The sequence below is a fragment of the Eutrigla gurnardus genome (genome assembly GCF_963514095.1).
Source record: "Eutrigla gurnardus genome assembly, chromosome: 8".
In the NCBI taxonomy this organism is placed as follows: Eukaryota; Metazoa; Chordata; class Actinopteri; order Perciformes; family Triglidae; genus Eutrigla; species Eutrigla gurnardus.
In genome coordinates, this window is record NC_139922.1 from 25889817 (window position 1) to 25911214 (window position 21398).

At 43.2% G+C, this 21398-nt stretch overlaps 2 protein-coding genes across 3 annotated transcripts in view; both read left to right on the forward strand.

The window, feature by feature from the left end:
* The window catches only part of hspg2 (heparan sulfate proteoglycan 2), an 82389-nt gene extending 72494 nt beyond the window's left edge, over window positions 1-9895 (forward strand). For both annotated transcript variants that reach the window (XM_084016503.1, XM_084016504.1), the window contains 20 exons: window positions 56-172; window positions 346-363; window positions 1413-1497; window positions 1573-1717; window positions 1809-1911; window positions 1995-2104; window positions 2196-2304; window positions 2406-2504; window positions 2598-2819; window positions 2942-3186; window positions 3276-3447; window positions 3618-3740; window positions 4068-4124; window positions 5295-5370; window positions 5529-5607; window positions 5982-6029; window positions 6276-6346; window positions 6468-6551; window positions 6671-6774; window positions 7364-9895. In XM_084016503.1, the coding sequence (XP_083872629.1) occupies window positions 56-172; window positions 346-363; window positions 1413-1497; window positions 1573-1717; window positions 1809-1911; window positions 1995-2104; window positions 2196-2304; window positions 2406-2504; window positions 2598-2819; window positions 2942-3186; window positions 3276-3447; window positions 3618-3740; window positions 4068-4124; window positions 5295-5370; window positions 5529-5607; window positions 5982-6029; window positions 6276-6346; window positions 6468-6551; window positions 6671-6774; window positions 7364-7536 (2240 nt within the window). In that variant the 3' untranslated portion in view covers window positions 7537-9895. The remainder of the gene's footprint in view (window positions 1-55; window positions 173-345; window positions 364-1412; window positions 1498-1572; window positions 1718-1808; window positions 1912-1994; window positions 2105-2195; window positions 2305-2405; window positions 2505-2597; window positions 2820-2941; window positions 3187-3275; window positions 3448-3617; window positions 3741-4067; window positions 4125-5294; window positions 5371-5528; window positions 5608-5981; window positions 6030-6275; window positions 6347-6467; window positions 6552-6670; window positions 6775-7363) is intronic.
* A 3176-nt stretch (window positions 9896-13071) lies between these two features.
* Window positions 13072-15688, forward strand: LOC311017801 (mucin-5AC; the record flags this gene model as incomplete). The annotated part of the gene is made up of 7 exons (XM_084016378.1): window positions 13072-13251; window positions 13506-13609; window positions 13930-14101; window positions 14198-14301; window positions 14666-14846; window positions 14922-15025; window positions 15513-15688. Exons 1-7 carry the CDS (start codon window positions 13193-13195, stop codon window positions 15686-15688), a joined length of 900 nt encoding a protein of 299 aa, XP_083872504.1. The 5' UTR covers window positions 13072-13192.
* Between the last annotated feature and the right edge of the window lie 5710 nt (window positions 15689-21398).

Sequence of the window (21398 nt, forward strand, 5' to 3'; positions counted from 1 at the left end):
TAAAGGTTAGGATTTGTTTTCTGGATCTAACTAGGAAATGATTTTTTTCTTCCAGAGAGAGTGATGCCATACTTTGCCCAGGAGCCCGTGTCCTACCTCACCCTGCCCACCATCAAAAACGCCTACAAGGCTTTCAGCATTAAGATCAACTTTAGGCCTGATAATGTGGATGGTAAACAAGTGCAACATTAACTTTCTGTCACAGTTCAAATGAATCAATTTAGCCTTTTTTGGTATTGTTTTCTGCTTTTACGTCATGTCCTGTGTTTGTCATATGTCCTCATGTATAATATCACTGCATCTTCTGTCTCCTCCCTCTCTTCCCCTCCCCCACCTGTTGGGAAGGTCTCATATTGTATGCTGGTGAGTCTCGGTGCTTGAGAACAAAAGGACATCTGATTGGCAGTGCTGCTTTTTTTTTGGCTCCCATCATTCTTTCCCATAATGCATCGTGCTCACAGCTGATTTAGAGGGATGTGAGAGAGATCTAAGAAGGTGGTGCATGTTATCGTATTGGCTTTGTCGGTCACGATCACAAAACCACGCCGGCTTGATGGCTTGAAAATCTCCTTTTACACCCCTCAGCTTCCACAGCGCCGACACAGCAGGACTGCAGCATTAAAGCACAGTTCTCGTGTGCTCCAGTTGTTGCAACTACATGTTTAAATAGTGAAAATAGAGCCACGGTAACTCAAAGTGCCTATGCAAAGAAATATGGTTTATTTCAATCATATTTTCATCAGGTAACAAACTTATCACAAAAGCTATTTGAGCGCGCTCGGCTCCTTAAATGTATGAATGTGTGATACAAACATCTGCAGCATATTACCATCTATGTCAGCTCAACTCTGTGTTGCACATTCATGCATTCAGCTCTGTCTCTCTCGATCGCTCATCTTCACAGCTCTCAGAGAGATGGAAGAGGGCATGTTCCCGCTTCCTCCCGACGCTCATAAATAAAGGCATGTGTTCCCGGCATGTGGCGACGGAAACGGGAGGACCGGTAGTAATGTGTGACATCGCGGCGCAGCGATGCCCAGATGGGACGGCGGCTTAAAAGCCGGCTTGGGTCGGCTCTAAACTGGCCTCACCACAGCATGCTGCTTCCCCCTCCAGCTTTGTAAAGATATGCCTGGTTTTACCAATGACTATGTTAACAATAACAATGTCCATCCTAACAAGTCACACATTCATTTCTTGAGTGGTGGGATCAGCTCATTATTTCAGGAATGTTCCAGAAATAATTATCTCTTCTATCTAAAGCTGAAGAAAGAAAATTCTTGAAGGAACTGGAACATTATCCACTTTTCCACATAAAAGGACTCCATTTATGGACTTATTGAGATGGATATTGTTGTAGGGTATGTGTTAAGGAAGCCGTTTTTCCTCATTCACCCTGTTTTCTGGCGCAGGTATGATCCTCTACAACGGCCAGAGGAGGACCACGGGAGCAGACTTCATCTCTCTGGGACTCGTGGGCGGCCGTTTAGAGTTCAGGTCAGTTTGAGTCCTCATAATGGCCTGAAACACGGCTCGACGTCCTTGTCGATGATGATTACGGTGCTTTCTCAGGTTCGACGTGGGCTCGGGCATGGCCACCATCCGTGACCCCAACCCCATCAAACTGGGAGAGTTCCACACGGTCGAGCTGCATCGCAACCACACGTTGGGCTACATCATCGTGGATGGAGGGGAGCCCATCAACGGCAGCTCACAGGTACGTCTGTCCACTGGTGGTTTTTAATGTCATGTTATGTATATCACGTCTGTGAAGATGTTCCTTTAAAGGCACACCTCCTGTTCCTCAGGGCAAGTTCCAGGGTCTGGATCTGAATGAGGAGCTGCATGTGGGCGGTTACCCCAACTACACGGTCCTCGCCAAAACCGCTGGAATCAAGACTGGATTTGTTGGTAAGACATCTGTGAGTTTACTGCCATGAACGGAAATATAGGATGGAGAAGACCTTATTTGATATAACGCTCTCTCATTGCAGGGTGTCTCCGTCAGCTGGTCATCCAAGGCGAGGAGGTCATTTTCAAAGACCTTGACCGCAGCTCCACCGGGGTCACAAACTGCCCCACGTGCAAAGACCACCCGTGTCAGGTCAGTCGCCCTTATACGTGCCGGACGTCTCTGTAGCATTCTGTGTTTAATTCCATGACATCCGATGAATTGCTCCTTCCTCGTCCTTCAGAACGGCGGGAGGTGTGAGGACTCAGAAGCCAGCTTGTATAAGTGCGGCTGTGCCCGAGGATTCACAGGCAGCAACTGCCAGCACCACTCGTCCCTGCACTGCCACTCAGGTACATTTAATCTCCTATCATACTCTACTTGGGTGCGCCATAAACACTGAAATATTCTACCCGTGTTTTATGTCTTGTGTTTATGACCAAAACCTCCACAGAGGCCTGCGGACCAGACGCCACATGCATCAACCGGCCCAACGGCCTCGGCTATGACTGCCGCTGTCATCTTGGCAAGTTTGGAAACAAATGCATGGATGGTAAGACAGGAAGTTCCTCTCATCCCCTAGAATGGAAGATATCCAAGAGGTTCTAGATTTGAAGGCATTTTCCTCCTCGTTCTCTTGCACCAGGGGAGTTGGTGACCACTCCATTGTTTGATGGCGAGGAGTCGTACATCGCCTATCCTCCCCTGACCATCGTCCACGACGACCTGCGTGTGGAGCTGGAGTTCAAGCCCCTGGAGAGAGACGGGCTGATGTTCTTCTGTGGAGGGAAGAAAATGAAGGTGGAGGACTTTGTGGCCATCTCCATGGTGGAGGGACATGTAGAGTTCAGATACGAGCTGGGCACAGGTAAAACGTTTCAGAATGTAGTGATGTAATATCCTGTGTGCTTTATAAGTTAGATTTTAGTGCAATTATCCTAAAAGGGACTCAGACATTAAGATCTCTCTGGGCCTATTTTTCATTTCCAGGCCAGGCCATCCTTCTCAGTCCGGAGCCAGTCTCTCTGGGCCAGTGGCACAGGGTTGTGGCCGAGCGAAACAAGAGGGCTGGCCACCTGAAGGTCGATCAAGGCCCCGTGGAGAGGAAGACGTCTCCAGGAAAAGCCCAGGGCCTCAATATCCACACTCCCATGTACCTGGGAGGAGTCCCCAGCATGGACCTCCTGCCGAAGCCCGCCAACGTCAGCGAACTGTTTGAGGGATGCATCGGAGAGGTGAGACGCTCTCTGTAAACAGGACCTCAGCCCTCATGAAGTTCTGTGGCTGGTTTCTGCTTCAACGTGTCTGCGCTGCGTTTGCTCAGGTTTCCATCAACAACAAGAAGGTGGATCTGTCCTACAGCTTCACGGAGAGCAGATCCATCCGCAAGTGTGTGGACAACAGCCCGTGTGACCGCCGGCCCTGCCTGAACGGAGGACACTGCATGTCCAGCTTCGAATACGAGTACCAGTGCCTCTGTAAGGACGGATTTGAAGGTCAGTCGCACTCAAACGGCTTCTAAACGCTGGGAAAGACTGTGTTTTCAGAGAAAATGAGATCAGCTCCTTCAACATATCTGGGTAGTTGATTTATTGATGGTATTATTATTAACCCTATGAACATGGACCTTCCTCCCCCGACCCACGGCGGCGTTGTGACCTCACAGGTGAGCGGTGTGAGGTGGTGAGAGACGTGTGTCAGAGCGACCTGCAGTGCCAGAGCGGCGGCAGCTGTGTGGACGGCCAGTGTGTGTGTGCACCCGGCCGCACAGGCGTGAACTGTGAAGAAAGTAAGTACTGGCCAGCCACACGACCACGTACACCAACTATTACATCAGAATCTGAGCTAATCGTACTCATTTAGAATTCAAGTAGCACTTCTGCTAACGATTCCTCCCGACCTGCAAAGCATTTGTCCGCCTGCAGCACATCATTGCTTACACCTGCATCCTATAGACGGAGATATTCACCATCAAAGCTCAGAGACTAGACACAGGACCATAAATGAGCCTCACATTCTCCACAGCCCTTCAGACGGCTCCCCCCCAGCGTCGCACTGCATGCTGGGGGAAATTGACCCTAAGTGATCACATATGTCTTACCCCCTGCACACACAGGCCAGGTCTCCAGCACCCCCGAGGCCCTGAGGAATTTGGAAAGTAGCGAGGCGAATGGTACAGTATCTCAATCCTCGGTCTGCCTGACACCATTGTGACTAACAGGGGGCCCATCTGAGCTCCAGGGGGGGCCCCACATCCCCTCTCCGAGTTCAACCCGAGCTTTCTATCGCCTAACACATGTCCGCGCATACCGAAACATGTGTCTGCCCTCAGCCGAGGATCTTGTCCCCATCGGAACGTTGGGAGAGGGGAATTCTGCATCTGTACTAAAAAAAGAGAGAGATTTTGGACCAGGTGGAAATGTGGAATTCCCCTTGATTATCTTTTCTCCCTGTCGTCATGTCAACGCCGGTAAGACGGCTACTCACAACGTAAAATCTCGTCTCCGTCTGCCTCCAGAATGCCTGTCTAAGAATAAAACACACCGCAGTTCTTCTTCTTCTGAAACCGTCTGGGCCAGAACATTAAATCACACGTTTACGCTGTTACTAACAACTGGGAAGCTCAGTGTGATGTTTGGTGACAAGAGATGCATTTACTACATGGGGACTCGTGCATGGGACCGTGGTGCGTTCGCTGTGATCTCTGGAAGGTCAGAGACGGGGCAGCAGTGGGAGGAATGGCAAATTAATCCGTCATCAGTTTGCATCATGGATTGGTTTGGTTGTGCTGAAGATTTTTTTGTTATTTTAGTTTTTTTTTTAATTGCAGTTTTTGCTTAAAGACTCGTGGTGCATAAAGTGACAATGTAGCTTTTGAGTGGAGAGATAACATGATCTTCCTTTTATAAATGAAAAGCAATAAAACAATGTATAATTCCTAGAGACTCACAGACTTAATAAAAATACATGTATTTGATATAGCACCTTTTACAGTCACAAAGTGCTTCACATGATAAAAATGGTTGAAATAAGAGCCAAACATTAAAATGAGCAAGCAAAGAAATAAATACCACTGGAAATAACAAATTTACAAAACAGAAAATGACAAACAAAAGCCAGTTTGAACCACCAAGATGTGTTGCTTGCTATCTTTTCATTGATAAAATGAAGAATGTGTCCTTTCTTTATTTAAAAGTCACTAAGTGATTAATACTGTCTCACCAGGGTTCCTTCCATTCTTCTCCACTAGAGGGCGACATTACAGTGAGAGTGAAACTCCACAGCAGCCTCACTAGTGTTTGAATGTCATTGTGATTGTGTGTTTCCTGTCACTGTTTTCTAGATTCACCCTATCAGTATGCAGCTCATTTCCATGACGATGGATACATTGCTCTTCCTAAGTCCGTGTTCCCAAGAAGGTACTTTTCTACCCTGATACACTATTACTCCTCAGGGAATGAATTATCATAGCACTTTTTTTAATTATACACCGGTCAAAGCAGATGGTGTATTATTAGGAGTTGATGAAACCATGCATTATGTGTACTTATTATCTTTATATTTGTTTCTGTTTTAGTGCCTTTGACTCGCCGGAGACGATTGAGCTGGAGATCAACACAAGCTCCTCTGAGGGCCTGATCTTGTGGCAGGGAGTGGTGAGTCCTGGTCCTGGTCTTGAGATTTTATTTATGGAGGCCAAGCCCTGGTTGCATCCACACCTTTAACCTAATACACATCCTTCCCTTCCACTGTTTCATCCTCACCCTAACATCGCCCCCTTAATCACCACCATCCTCAAAGAAGTGATGCTCATTCATGTACCAGTGGTTTTTTTTATATTATGTGTCAACAATAACAAATCTCTTACAAAATATTTCCGTGTCATAATTCACACTTGATGCCACTGAGGCTGTGACGTTGACGGGCATGTTGGCTGGGAGCCCGGCTCTCTCTCTCTCTCTCTCTCTCTCTCTCACACCACTAAATACATGCATGTTGCTTCTCTAACTCCACCATCCATTTTCCTCAGGAGACCAATGGCGCACGCAATTTGCGAAGGGTGCATGCTAGTAAAAAGGTATCCACTCAAACACAAAGACATTCCGTATCCATGTTGCATGTTTCTTAATATGTGCTTCCCATTGGTTCAGTGTCATTCAACATGTGTAGTAGGACCAGTGTGAGATACTCAGGAGAAGGAAGGTGTTTTGCATGTAATCTGTCTGCCTCATGTTTGCTATTTCGGACAGCTGGTGCAGAAAATGACCGCAGCTGTTCAAATGCACAACATCCTCTCCCTGCTGACCCAACACGTTGTTTTCAGGAACTCGGTGAACACGGCAAAGGCAAGGACTTCATCAGCCTCGGCCTGCAGAATGGACACCTCGTTTTCAGGTGACTCGGCCCGTAGCCCCGTAGATGACCTCTAGATGAGCTTTATGAGTTCATATGAATGTTGTTGTGGGCTAATGATGATGATGATGATGATGATAATGATGATTTGTATGATACCCAGTTACCAATTGGGCAGCGGAGAGGCAGAGATCTTGTCCCGGAGAATTATCAATGATGGAAGATGGCATAAGGTCACAGCAGTCAGGTATGTTTGCATTTATATATATATATATACAGTATATATATATATATATATATATATATATATATATATATATATATACTTGTTCTGGTATTGAGATGTGACTGTCTCTTTTCTTGCAGGACTGGAAAAGACGGGTACATCCAGATTGATGGAGGAGCGGCGCTACGTGGACAGTCTAAAGGCAGAAGTCTCATGGTCAACACCAAAGGCAGTATATATCTCGGTGAGTGGGTTGAAAGTACGGAGGCCCAAAGCCGACTCATGTATGGAGCAAAAAAGGTTATCGGATTAAATTGTTATATGATGTGTTCCAATTCAAAGTTGATATTAATGAATTAGCATTCAGGTGCTGGGCTCTAATTAAAACAAATATATAAAGCTTTATTTCAAAGCTTTGTATAACAAACTGTGTGGCTAGCTCACTTAAATGAAAACACTGGTGTCCAAACATACTGAACACCAGGTTTTTCAGCTAGAGACACTGTTTTTCTATCTTTAATAACGTTTTCTTCATCTTCATGTCTCTTGTCTTCATCAACAACCACAATGGAAATATGTGCTGTAGTTAGTTTAGCTTCTACTGTTTAATTGAAGTTACGCTAGCCACACAATTAAACCAGCTATCATCTGGATTGATCCATTAATGTGAAACAATGTTATCACATCCATATGAAAGTGAGTTCCTCGCTGCAGAATTGGAATTTGACCTACTTTTACTTGATTTCCTGTAGTCCTTCCAAATCCACTAAGTTCTGTCAGGAACCCACATTTCTTTAAAACTACACTGTGTGTGTGTGTGTGTGTGTTCTCAGGAGGAGCCCCGGACATGGCCGCCATGACGGGAGGGAAGTTCCTGTCGGGGATGACGGGCTGCGTGAGGAACCTGGCGCTGATGAACGCCAGGCCGGGACAGCAGCCGGCCCGAGCCATCGACCTGCAGATCCACGCGGCCCACGGCACCAACGTGCAGCCGTGCTCTTCATAGGTGGCCGAAAAACATCAGAACACACACACACAGAGACTATGGAGTGATGTTACACACACACACACACACACACACACACAGCAGACTCACACAGAGAGACTTGGTGCTTCGCTGCTACCAAACGAAACCAAGATGACACGACGGGATATGTTTCTCTGTGTGCAGTAAAAACCAAAAAAAGAAAAAGAGAGAAAAAAAAAAAGAAATCCTATTAACAAAGTCTTCTCTTCCTCGGTGTTTGTATTCTCAATGAAGGACTATTAACACAGGAGAACCAGTACAGTTTACATACTTCCAGCAGTAGTGTTAGCCATGAGAAGAGTAAAACTTATTAGGCCTTTCTACGATGGGTCAGATCCTCTGGAGGTGGAGATGTTTTTACAGCACTGAATTTTATTTATATACATATGAATATATATATATATATTATATTTGTGGGGGGGAAACATGCAAACTAACCATAACTGCTCTTCAACCTTCCTAGAGTTTATTCTGGGTTCTAATACTGTGTGTCCAGGTCTTTTTTTTAACAGGCCTAACTGTATTAATACTTGAAGATGTTTAGGCCTTCTTTCTTCACTTCTGTAGAGGAACCTTTTCTTTTTTTTGCGCGTTCGAGCATGCTTTTTTTTTTTTTTTTTTTTTTGCAAATTGTTTGGAGAGGAGCGCACATGGTCACGGTCACGCAGCTTCAGTACACAACTCAGGTCGTCGAATGCAAATCAGTAACTCAGTTACTGCCGCTTCACGTCGGCTTCGCAGGTCATCCACGGTGCTGTCGTGTCTTCTGTGTCTGTGTTTGTTCTTTCTTTGGTGTTTCTGAAAAAGAGAGAAACCTCGGTGCTAACGCCAGACATGAAGGATGCAGCGCGTAGTCATACGGCCGTTTGGGAACTTAGATTCAATAGAACCGGACAGTGTACGCTAGTTTCACATTTCTGTTGATATGCATGGCATTTGAGGTTGAATTTATAAAGAATATGGCATGAGTTGTTGCCTCTGCAGCCATATTTGATTGAGTAGATCTCATAAAAAAAGACTTTTTAAAGAGCTGAAAAGGGTGTTATATTCTTGGTTGTTGAAGGTATTGTTTTGTGTGTAAAACTATCTGCCAGACAGGTATAAGTCTCCAGAGAATGTCTCAGACCCCTTCCTGTCTCACAGGTCCCTGGTGTGTGTGTGTGTGTGTGTGTGTGTGTGTGTGTGTGTGTCATTATCCATATCCTCAGGAGGGTCAACCCAGAACTGCCTCAAGATGTTTGCTTTATTTTCAGGTTTGGTAGCCATAGCGACATCTCTCTGAAGGCTCTGAGGTTTCCTCTGCAGCAGGACCTTCGTCTGCAGCAAACAGCAGTAGGAACCAGTCCAGATAGCGTTTGGTGGTTTGAGGAAACGCTGGAAGCCTCCTGCAGGCGCCGTGACCAATAGTGTAGCTCGGATACAGCATGCTTGCCTCCATTTAGTCGATGACAACGGCACGATCACAGTCCCTTTTTTTCTCCTTTTTTCTTGTAAGCTTCAAATATTTGTATTAATATCCTTTTTAAAATTAAAACGAGCACTATCCTTCCACTTCGAGGTGCCTCATTTTTATTTATTTAGTTTAGTTTTTCTTTCTTTTCTTCTCGTTTTCGTCGCTTTCGTTTCAAGGCTTTATTCTGCTTTTTTTTTAGAGCGATCATAACTGGCTTTTTTTCCCCTCTGGTTATTGTGTAATACCTCCCACACCCCCCTTTTTGTTTTTCCCCCTCATGTTTGAGTTTTGATTACAGCCCCTCCTCCACCCAATGAAGTTCCATTCAAGGTTAATGTGTAAAACCTGGAATTACCTGATCAAGTTAGGTGGAAACTGGTCTTATTATTCACTCAATTAAAAAAAGAGAAGTCTTAGGCTCCACATGCAATAAACAGATTGTTTATCCACACAGAAAGTCCTGTTTGTTCAGACGTGAACATGTGGATTGTAGAGAGCCAGGGTTAGGACACTGAAAGCAGAAAATAACGTGTGTGCCCGCTTGCTGGGCGCCTTGTGTGTATCTGCTCTTAAACTGGATTTTCATGTACATGTGTGTATACATACATATATATACACACACACTGTACACTCTTGCCCCAATGCAAAGTTGTCAAGAAACTTCCACTACTCTGGTTGTTTTTATACCATTTCAAAAATAATGAAAGGTGCACTTAACGGACATTTTTATTTTGAAATGTGTTTCACTTGTGAAAAGCTGAAAATGAGAGTGTACCAGATGAAACATTGTCAATGTCAGAAGGAGCCGACTGCTCCATTTCCAATGTTGCAAAGACGCTCCCCTTGCCCTCGGTGTTTTTAATTAAAAACAAAATTCATGTGCTATTTGTAATCTTGTGAGTTTTCTTGTTGTTGTTTTTTTGCGCCTCTGTATTCCTCTTTCTTTACATGGATTTTTTTTCACCATTTGTTCCGAAAGTAATCCATCGTACAGGCGAGCGTCGAGGTCGTTCCCTGAGGAGAGGCTAATTATCCCGCCTATTAGGAAAGTTAAGATCCAATGTACTCTCGTAAAGGTTACACCCAAATCAGGTTTCTAACATGGACCTGGATCCCAGGGTGCAGAACTCTCATCTTACCTGCATTTATTTGTGAAATGACCTTGGCAGTGGATGAATATGTGTGTGAATTCAGCAGGTTATTGTAGCTGAATATTCTGTGCAGGTAATACTGATAACTATGAAAACAGGTGATAGATTTGTCTGCAGCTGCTCATAATACCGTGCAAAGGTTACGTAGAATATGAAACAACTACTGTCAACATGTCATCCTGAAGCAGTCTGTGACAACAGGGTCCAGAAACCAGATCAGGAGGACCCCTTCAGAGCCACAGGGGGTACATGTGAGGATTCTCGGTCCGTCAGAGGAAGACACTGGTGGGCTCTGGGTGGCTCGGCTTTCACGCTCACATGCTGCTTATGTAAGAGAATGTAACTTCCATTTTATATAACACGCCGGTACATTCACTTTAAATTATGTTTTTTTTTTATCCATTGCAGATCTTTCAGCCTTCAAAACATATTACTTTAGGGTTTTATAGTTTTTTTTTGTTTTTTGGGGAGACTCATTTTTCAAATTTCTCATTTGCCCACCAAGCAATAAATAAATCATCACTCTCTGAGGCATCACAACATGTTTATTCTGTTGTCTGCTGCTTTCCTGCCTCCCTGCTGCCCAGAACACGCTTTCTCATAAATCACCTGACCTTCCACCTGCTTCCCATTCCCCGAATCAGCCTTGCAGCACTTTATACAAGCCCATCTCTGCTCAGTCCCTGTGCTCTCCAGCCTTTGTGCTGATTGTCTCACTTGACGTGAAGATTCGCTGTCCAGCTGCTTCTCTAATAATGTCTGACTACAGTACGTACCTTTACCTGCCCGTCTGTCAGTCCTGCTTCTTGATTCAAGATTTTTTATCTTCTTCACACAGTTTAATTGCTGCATTTAAAGCCTGTTGTGTCTCGAATGCTCCTTATTCCAACACGATGCTGATTCACAGTAGAAGTTAAGATCCCACCGGAAGGCAGACAAACTTTAGTACACAATTCCAAAATAAACATGTTTTTATACCGAATTGTTAAATTGTTCTTTCTTCTTTGAGAAATTCAGTAAGAAGTCCTAATATCAGATCTCTGCCACGGTGACGCCCTGAGGTCATTTCCTGTGACTTCCTCGGTTCTGGGTGTGTTTTTGGAACAGTGTTGGCCTGCAGATATTCTACACTCATCCTGGTTACTTATACTTTTCTTTCAGTGAGATTTAAACAGCAGGAACTCAATTGTTACAGAAACTCAATAGCCAAAGGTGAGCTCTCATCCTCACTTTACACGAGCACCCTAAAGGCTCCGGGATACCACACTCTTTCTCAAATGGATGACACTAACATGCTTCAGTTATATGTTATAGTTGCATGCAACATTTTTTTTATTAGATTTGTAAATAATATTAATACTGTAAACCGTAAAACCTTTTTCTGAGATCGCACCGTGAAAATACACATAGTTTGGTATCAGGAAATGGCAACAAGTTCAACAAATCTCATTTAAATGTAGACATTTTCTAACATCCCCTCCTGTTTGTTTGAATTATTTCAGCGAAAGCAGGGCGAGTATAAAACTGCACTATAAACATTTATTTACTTTCTCTCATTCATACAGAAGATGTATGCATTTTGCTTTTTTTCATCTTAAAAGACTCAAAGAAAGGTGATATTTGTCCGCAGTCTGGAGAAAGTCTGTGTTATGTTAATGTTTTAGCTATTTGAGCATATAGCATATAGCATATAGCCTCAAGAGACAATAGGAAAAGCAATTTATAATGGACTATAGCAGAAGAAATTAAAAACTTCAGTTTTCCCATTTTTATAGTTTCAGAAGCACTGGAAGGTCGACCTTCATATTGCATCAGTTTAAAGAATAAATTCACTCTGACAGGTTTGTATAACAATACCCGCATGTCTGTACATTGAAATAGTTGAGAAACATGTGACATTACATCACACCTTCATGGATGACAGGCAGCTGTAACCATTGCATTTGACATTTAAACTTCCAGGAGTGAATGAACATAATTGGGGGATTTCACTGTCATTAAAACTTACCTGATAAATAATAATGTTTAAAAACCGTCTGCTTCATTGCAAGTATCCATTCACTTATATGAATATATGAATAATATGAATATATTATATGAATCCATACATTTTATTCACAGTTGTTTTGATTTTTTGCATTTATACAGAATATACTTAGGGAACAAAAGAACATGATTCAACACTAATGATGCACTGATAATCCACAATATGAAGAGGTGGGGGTTTAGATCAAATACAGTACCTCAAAATGAAGTATTAATACTAATAATATAGTATATTATGTTTAGCTGAAAACAGATGACCGTTATTTCTAGTTAAAGTTTGAACAAATACAGGAAGTCGAGCTCCACACAGAGAACTGGGAGAAAGAAGGTGAACTTCCTGAGAGGTGCTGCTGCTGCTCCTTTCCATGTTCCTAATTACTGAGGAGGAAGTCTCCCGAGGCTCCGCCTCTGTGGGAGGAGCAATGCTGCAGAGATATTGTACAAGTGCCATCAAGATCCCCATGGATTCATTTCCACTTGAGTGAAGAACCTAATTAAACGTGGTTTGGTTACATCGTCTTTCTTCAAGATTAACAGATATAAAAATCATGCTGATCTTTCAGGTATTTTGATTTTGTGCATTTTCCACTAAAGTTCTCTGTCTCGGTGCATACAAACTTTCCCTCTTGTTATTTCAGAGCTTTGCAGTTTGGTGTCTTCTAGCATCAGGTAATTAACTGATCAGTTCTTGTAATTTAACACAATCAGAAACTAAATGTATAACTAACCAAAGACAACTACTTCCCCCTGCAGACCTTCAATTCTTCGCCACCGGAGTGGAAAGTAAGGCCCATCCTTTTTTTGTCTGGATCTAAAGATAATTTGCAGCAGATGATGGAGACCTGTGTGACCCTCCTCTTCCTCTCCCGCAGCCTGTAAGACGGCCTGGTTCGATGAAGGCGACGTCTCCAGCGGTGGGGACTCAGAGCTCCTGGGGGACTTGAGAAGGAAGCACTGGACCAGGATCTGCTCCGACCCAGTGGACATGGAGGCTCGGACGGTCTCCGGGGTCAAGTCCCAGCACACCGGGAACACCTTCAGCACGTGAGTACTTCACTTTTACTTGCACTCATCTCACATCGGGAAGCCAAGATTGGCCGTTAATTATGTTGTAGAAAGTCAGAAGGCAAGAATGTTTCTTCTCCTCTTTTTATGAAAAACAGACAGATTTTAAGGTATTTTTAATGTAAATGAAAAAAAGAAAAATGTCTCAGATATTAAAGTATGTTCCTGATTCTATGTGATGCGTTGTAGTCCCAACATCTTATAGTAAATATTGGGATGTTTGTGTTTCACAGTGACGGTGCATCAGAGGGCCTTGTCTGCCTGAACTCAGAACAGAAAGTGAGACAGTGCTACGATTACGAGGTCATGTTCACCTGCACAGGGCAGTTCTGCTCAGGTACGTGGTACAACAAAGATATAACCTTGATTTAAAGGGCCAGTCTGTAGAATGTGGTGGCATCTAGCCTCGCTTGGAGGCCATCTTTACCAAAATAACACAAGGGAAATAAGATGGCGGCTGGTGGCACCGTTTTTGCAGTCTGCGAGGTTCTTAGGTTTAGGTCATAATACACACAGAGAACATAATTCTTAATATTGTATTCTATTATTATTTCTGTTAATATAGCCCCTGAAATGCTGCACACTGGCCCTTTAAACTCCAGAAGAAAACATTGAGTGTTGAGATCTAAAATAAGTGTTTCTTTGATTCCATCATAGAGTGCAGGACGCGCTGGTTTGATCACGATGATCCGACAGGAAACGGAGACTTCGAGGTCCTCAGTGACATCCTGAACATATACCCGAGAGAAATCTGCCCTCGGCCAATAGCCATCGAGGTCCAGACCGTCTCCGGAGAGCCTGCTGCCAACACCTCTGATACTTTTTTAAAGTGAGATTAACCGGCATCAGACAAAAACATTGAACAATTGAATTACCTGGAGAGAGTTGGGCTGCACTCATCAACCTGCTTTCCTCCTCCATGCAGTTATGATGCCACCTACGGGTTCGCCTGTGTAAATGCAGACCAGGGGAGCAAGAGTTGTGACGATTACAGAGTCAGATATATATGTCCGAAAGAGTTCTGTCAAGGTACGTGACTTCTTTTACTTTGGACTGAACATACAAGGGAAGTCATAAATCTTCTGATTAGATTTGAATGATTTTTTTTATAAATTAAATTAGCGAGAGCCCTGGAATAGACAACCATAGTGGATCACATTTCTTCCCTCAGTGCATGCTGAGATAGATTTCTGTACAATTCTTTCTCAAAAAGTTGTTATAAATAATAACCGTCCATAACTCAAAATGAAAATATCAATACACAGTGAGAAGCATTCCCCCCTCTCAAAAAAAATATATACAAAAACATATATATACAATACCCTTCCTCATCATTTTCACACAGTCCGGTTTTTGTTGGAATCTAGTTTAAGTTTTTGTGTAATTCCCACAGTTTCGGAGCAGTGTCGAACACAGTGGCTGAACGGTGATGACCCGTCAGAGGAGGGGGATGTGGAGTCCATACTTCAGTTACTGAACACGTTCCCTGGTCAAGTCTGTCGGAACCCAACCAGCATCGAGGCCAAGTCGACAAGTGGAATATCTGCCGAGTACACCGGAGACACCTTCCTCTCGTAAGCACCTTTCTAATCAATCATACAGGTTTCATTTGGCTTTTAATCGGTGCATCAGCTTCTGTTATATTTCAGCTACGATGTTACTTTTGGATTTGCGTGCATCAATGGAAACCAGAGGAGTAAACAATGCCAGGATTATCACGTGATACTGACTTGTCCTTCGGATTTCTGTCAGGGTAAGTTTTCATTATGATTCATGACTTTATCCTTGAAGCTGTTAATGTTTGATAAAACTGTGTATCACAGAAAGGCCTTAAAGGTTGAGTAGGTGATTCTTTACAGAATCATTTTCTGTTATATTACTTGAAATCCTCATAACATACTGATAGCAATGAATACATTCAATTAATCTGACATAAAAAAAAATAAAAAACATCATCTGTGGCCGTGGCAGGACTGGAAAAACCCTGTCCAATCAAAAAAGTTGGGTCAGAGAAAATAATGGACGTCCTGCCTGTCTGTCGATGCTTACTTCCTGATTGCACTCGGCTGATCTCAAGCAATCATTTGGCATTCTGGGGGAGTGGCTTTGAACGGAGGTCTGAACGAAGGGGGCGATGCCAAATGACCTACTCTACATTTAATAGAAAAAAAATGATGAAAAACAAATATCACAACCTGTAAAACCAAATTAAAATCTGATGTCCACGCTTCCATACACAGGTTGCAGGACGCGCTGGTTCAACATGGACAAGCCCACAAAGCGAGGGGACTACGAGACTCTCCTCCAGCTGCAGATGCTGTATCCCAGTCAGGTCTGCTCCAAGCCGGTGGCCATTGAAGCCACGACGGCGTCCGGCGTCCCCGCGAACAAGACTGGAGACGTCTTTCAAATGTGAGTTGTAGGACAGACGAGGACACCACCAAGTGTTGATGGAGAAACAAAAACTTCATATTACATCCAAAAGCAACAACGTATGAATTTATTCTGTAGCCTTTATGCTAAGCTAAGCTAGCCCGCTGCGAGCGGTAGCTTCATATTTACTGTACAGACACAGGAGTGATATTTCCAAAACGATGAACTACTGCTTTAAAATGGCTACTCCAGTGATTTAAGCAGCAGGACGAGTAAACAGAGATCCATGAAACTGGTGAAGTGCCCCTTTAATATATGCTTATTGTATATTTTGCAGATATGACGCTACCCTTGGCTTTGCCTGCGTGAATACTGATCAGCCCGGTGGAAAACGCTGTCAAGACTACAAGGTCCGCTATACGTGCCCACTGGCTTTCTGCTCAGTCTGACTTATCTATCGTTTTGTTTTTTCCAGACAGTTTAGTCACATTCCAAACAGCCTAGTGTCTCCTCAGGACTTGAAGAAGGAAGCAAACCAACATTTTCTTGTTTAGTATTCGGCTGGCATGCTTTTTCAGTGTTAGGCTAAGAAACAAAGGTCCCTGGTTCAGCTTTTTTTTCACACATCTCTGGATGAAAAGGCCACTTCTATAGAAACAGGATGTCTGTGGGTTCGTTATGCATATTCATGATGTGCACATTGAAATTACATTTTCAGGATCCAGATCTCAAAAATTGCACAATTGTTGTTGAATAACTCAACTCAACTCAAGTTTATTGGCAATTTCTTCACATGTACCACATACAAAGAAATCAAGAAGATGTTTCTCACTATCCCACGGTGAAAAGAGATCAAGTGCACAGGCAGACAGATAAGACAAAGACATTAAAGTACCAGTCTGCAACATGTTTTTGATCATATTCACTGAAGCCTACACTCTGCTCCGATAGAACAACATAAATCATCCGGTTTGAGAAGAAAAAAAAGCATGCCTCTACGTGCACGTAGAGCCTGTTGTCTGTTTTGCAAAGATCCGACAGCGCCCGGCTCATCCTGTCCAATCAGCACGCAGGGCTGTGTTCGTGCACACACAGAGCCCCTCCCCCCTCGGGTCGTACCACTATCACAGGGGGGAGGCGGAGGGAAGTAGCAACAAGCTTCCAATTCCTCGTTAAAAACCAAAACGAGGAGGTCCAAAACAACCAAGGAAAAGAAAACACCGGTGGAAAAGAAGGGAAAAAAGAAAGATGGCGACGGTGCCCGTGATAAAACCAGAGTCAACATCGGACGCGCGTTTCAAAGGTGGCGTGATCTAAGGGATTTCAGAGGGCACGGAGTCGAGGGGAAGGAGCTCGGTGGTCGTGGGGGAGGAGCTCGGTGGTTGAGGGGGAGGAGCTCGGTGGTCGAGGGGGAGGAGCTCGGTGGTAGTGGGGGAGGAGCTCGGTGGTCGTGGGGGAGGAGCTCGGTGGTCGAGGGGGAGGAGCTCGGTGGTCGTGGGGGAGGAGCTCGGTGGTGCCCTCGATCCGCTGGACTTGCCGACTGGGACTTTAACATTAAGGTACAATCAAGTGGACAACAGATAAAGACATTTACTAATACTAAAAGTAAACAATAAAATATAATATAAAAGTCTACTATGAATATGTAGGAAGTAGCAGCCATAGTTTCTGTATAAGTGGTAGTAGTGCAAAAGACAGTTGTTAATATTAATAATGATAATAACAATAATAATAATAATAATAATAATAATAATAATAATAATAATAATAATAATAGTGCAAAAACAGTCAGAAACAGTCAGAAAGAGCAGCAGAGTACCCGAGTGTCAACGGTTAACAAGTCAAACATCCATCCTTGTTGCCCTTGACCTGATTGAGCAATCTCATCACTTACTTGAGGTATGTTATGCTCAAATAATCCACTAGGGGCTGCTGCAGCGCTCCCATGCTAATGATTGGCTAGTTTGATCTGGCAATTATATTTACTCTATCAGGTATTTTGTCTCACTCTGTTTTCACTTCAGAAAGGTTGAATGTTTTTCTGGGCCTTCACTTTATGAATTTAATTGTTAGTAAAAAATAAAATACTGTTTGAATGTGTCAATTGTATATTTAAATAAACGTACAGATGCTCAATTTTTATTTTACACATACAATATATTATTTCTTTGATGAATGTTAAAGTAACTTCAGCTATAGAAGGATAGCAGCTACACACAAAATCGTGCTTAATTATAATATATGGGCTAAAAAGGTCCAATGCCCCCTTTTTATTATAACTGTACATATGATAAGGCCTTTAACTCCCATCAAGAATCTTTCATCTCTGGGGAGGGACATGGAATCCAAGTGGGCCATTTTCAAAGCCTCTATTGTGGAAGTGCCTGAGTTGTGGGTGGAAGGTCATCGTTTCCCGTCTCGGCGTCAACCAGAGGACCTGGTGTCCCCCAGTGATGAGGGAGGCCGTCGAGCTAAGGAAGGAGGCCTTTCACGCTTAAATGGCCCAGGGGTCTCGGGAAACCAGAAGAGCTGCAAAAACCCGGGTATGAGATGTTTTCAGGGAAACTATGGACTCACGGTTTTGTCTCAAGGGAGTTCTGGCAAACTGTGAGAAGCCTCAGATGCCTTTTTACACAGATGTTCCGCTGTAATCGTGACAGGAGTCAAAAATATGCTGCAATCACACCGTCTATTAAAGTAATGGTTCGGAGTGAAATGCACCCTAGGTAATTTCCACCACGACATGCAGCCAAATACCCCCTCAGAAGCATTTTTAGTGATGGTCAGCATTGGTCAAGATAGGGCTATCAGCCGAATGGCTTAGTACTAGCGCTATAGTACAGTGGGTATATCTGGTAAATTACCCCACTAATAATGCATGGAATGTTACCAAACTTCTGCAGTAGTACACATAGGGTCTGTACTCACAAAACGAGGCATTTGAAAGTTTGTAAGTACACCAGGAGTTTATTTAAAAGAACACTGGCCTGATAGTAGTGATGTTATGATTTGCGTCGAGGCTTCGAGGCATGTGTCGAGAATTTCGGCTCCTCCCCCAACGAAGCTCCGTGTCGAGATCTGATTCACCTCGGCAAAATGACGTAGCATATGACGAGCGAGGCTTCGTTTCGGGCTACTTTTTCGCGATACAGGTACCGCGGTGATACAGGTTTTCAATTGGCGGGACATTATGACTATAAAAATGCCTCATACACGAATACTAACTTGTGGGCTTATCAGTATTCTTATTAATTATTCTTATATATTCTTATACATCATTATTATGAAAATGGGCACATTATCAAAGCATTGTAGGTTCAAATCCAAGGTGGAATTGCAGTGTTGGCCTACCACTTTGACTAATATATCACTTTATCATTATTATTATTATTATTATACATCATTATTGTAATTATTACCACTGCTGGTCATACTACAAAGAGGCAGCGGTGTAGCGGTTAAGAAGTTGGACTTGTTGTCAAAGTGTTGCAAGTTCGAATCTAGGATAGAGCTACAATGATCCACCCCCATGCATCCATTACTTATATTACAAATGATTATTATTATATATCATTATAAGTTTTACTCCTATCTCATGTTTCGGGTGGTGTAGCGTCTAAGGACTGAGAGTGACACATTATCAAAGTGTTGTAGGTTCAAATCCAAGTCTGTGGTTTATCAAATGACTTAATTTCTATCTTGAGTTCAGAACTATTTATGAAAGGCACACTCACACACATGTATCACCGAGATTACTTTAATTCTCAAATGATTTGATGTTGGATCGGCACATATAGCAAACATCTTATGTTAGGTTGACTGGAAACACTTTCTTCATAATTTCATTCACCACTAGGTGTCCCTAGCGTACATATTTGAAGCTTTGGGGTCGAACCACTTTGGTGGTTCATCTGGCTGAGAGGCTCTGATGTTTCAAGAGGCTTCATCTCACCATCACTACCTGATAGCTTCTATCCTCTGCTGCTAACGCTAGCGCTGTGTTTCACTGAATGTTTATAAATGCTTGTATTATCAGGTCAACACATTTTTATTAATGCTTGTGTAGCATGGAGATGTTGTTACCCTAGATTATAACAATCAGTTTTATTTTGATAGGAATCAATACGTGCTTCATGAACTTTTATTTTGAAATTCGGCACTTTAGAAAGGGTGGGTAACTTCCGCATTTTTATATTTATTTTATTGGAGCTATTCAGTTGTTAAAAATGTCGAAGTAAATTATTTTCTTTATTTTGAATCACATTGAACCCATGTGTTGTAGTTTTGGGTGGCTAGTACGTGTTAAAGAGAAATGAGTTTAATGGATTCTTCCATTGCCCTGAGATGACCTGTTTCCGGAATAGCAACGGTCAAACAGGCGCAGTAATCCTTGTGAAGAAAACCACTGTGCTTTGCTGTTTTCCTGCAGGTATGTGAGGGTGCGCTGTGTTTTGTTTTGTCCCACAATGCGAGTTGTGTTGTAATGTGATGGATATTGTTTTATTCAGATTTATATATATTTTTATTTTATTCTATTTTTCTAATTGAATGTATGTTATTTATGTGTTCTCGCTCTTGTTCTCTGGATTCAATGGGAGAAGGCGCAGTAATCCTTGTGAAGAAAACCACTGTGCTTTGCTGTTTTCATGCAGGCAGGAGAAATAAATGTGTTTGAATCCACGTGGTCGTCCTATCCTACCTTGAGCCAGACACCACGCAGATTAGACCCGCTACACTTGTATTATCAGGTCAACAAGTGTTGACCTGATAATACAAGCATTTATAAACATTCAGCGAAACGTGTTCATACTCGGCATCGGCTGGGTAAACACGGAAGTAGGGTTGGCGCAGCATACAAACAACTATCAAAGGTGATCTTTTGTTCATCTCGCATATTTTCAACCACATTATCTGATTGGATACGGATCTTTTTAGCTGGAACTCTGACTCATCCGGGTCTGTCTTTCCTGTTTCTTTTCGGAACATTGCTAAGAAACATGTTGGATGTTGTCCTGGCCAACCTCACACACCTGACTTCATGCCATCATTGTGTGTGTGTGTGTGTGTGTGTGTGTGTGTGTGTGTGTGTGTGTGTGTGTGTGTGTGTGTGTGTGTGTGTGTGTGTGTGTGTGTGTGTGTGTGTGTGTGTGTGTGTGTGTGTGTGGTTTTCACCGTGTTCCGGCTCTTAAAGGGATAGTTCGGAATTTTGGACATAAGACCTATTTTCCAAGTGAGCCGGTGTGTTCGAGACGTCTGGAGACGTTTTCAAGACATTTCATTCAGTTTTTCTAGTTGCCGAGTTCGCTTGTGCTATGGCTAGCGCAAGTCAATGGTTCTAGTTAGCATGGCATTAGAAACAGTCTTGCCCACTCCACAGTGAACCCGAGGCAAATCCATTAAAACACTAGACTGTCGATGTACATATCTGTGTTGATAGAATAATATTTGAAACAAAACTAACCTCTCATCGCATGAATCATCCATTTTTTGAGGGACTAGTTTCTCAGCAGCAGCGGAATTTTACTTTGCTCCGTCGGACTCAAAACTCTAAGACCAGCCGGTAAATACACACCTGAACACCGCCGATTTGTCGGCCCTTATACCCCCAAGGCTGTCTGAAAAGCGCTTGGACCTCACACAAACACTGGGCAGCACACGGCCACGCGAATCCAAACATGCAGACTCTCCGTCGGACTCAAAACTCTAAGACGCACCACCCGAAATACTGCCCGTAAATAGGCAATCGAACCGGG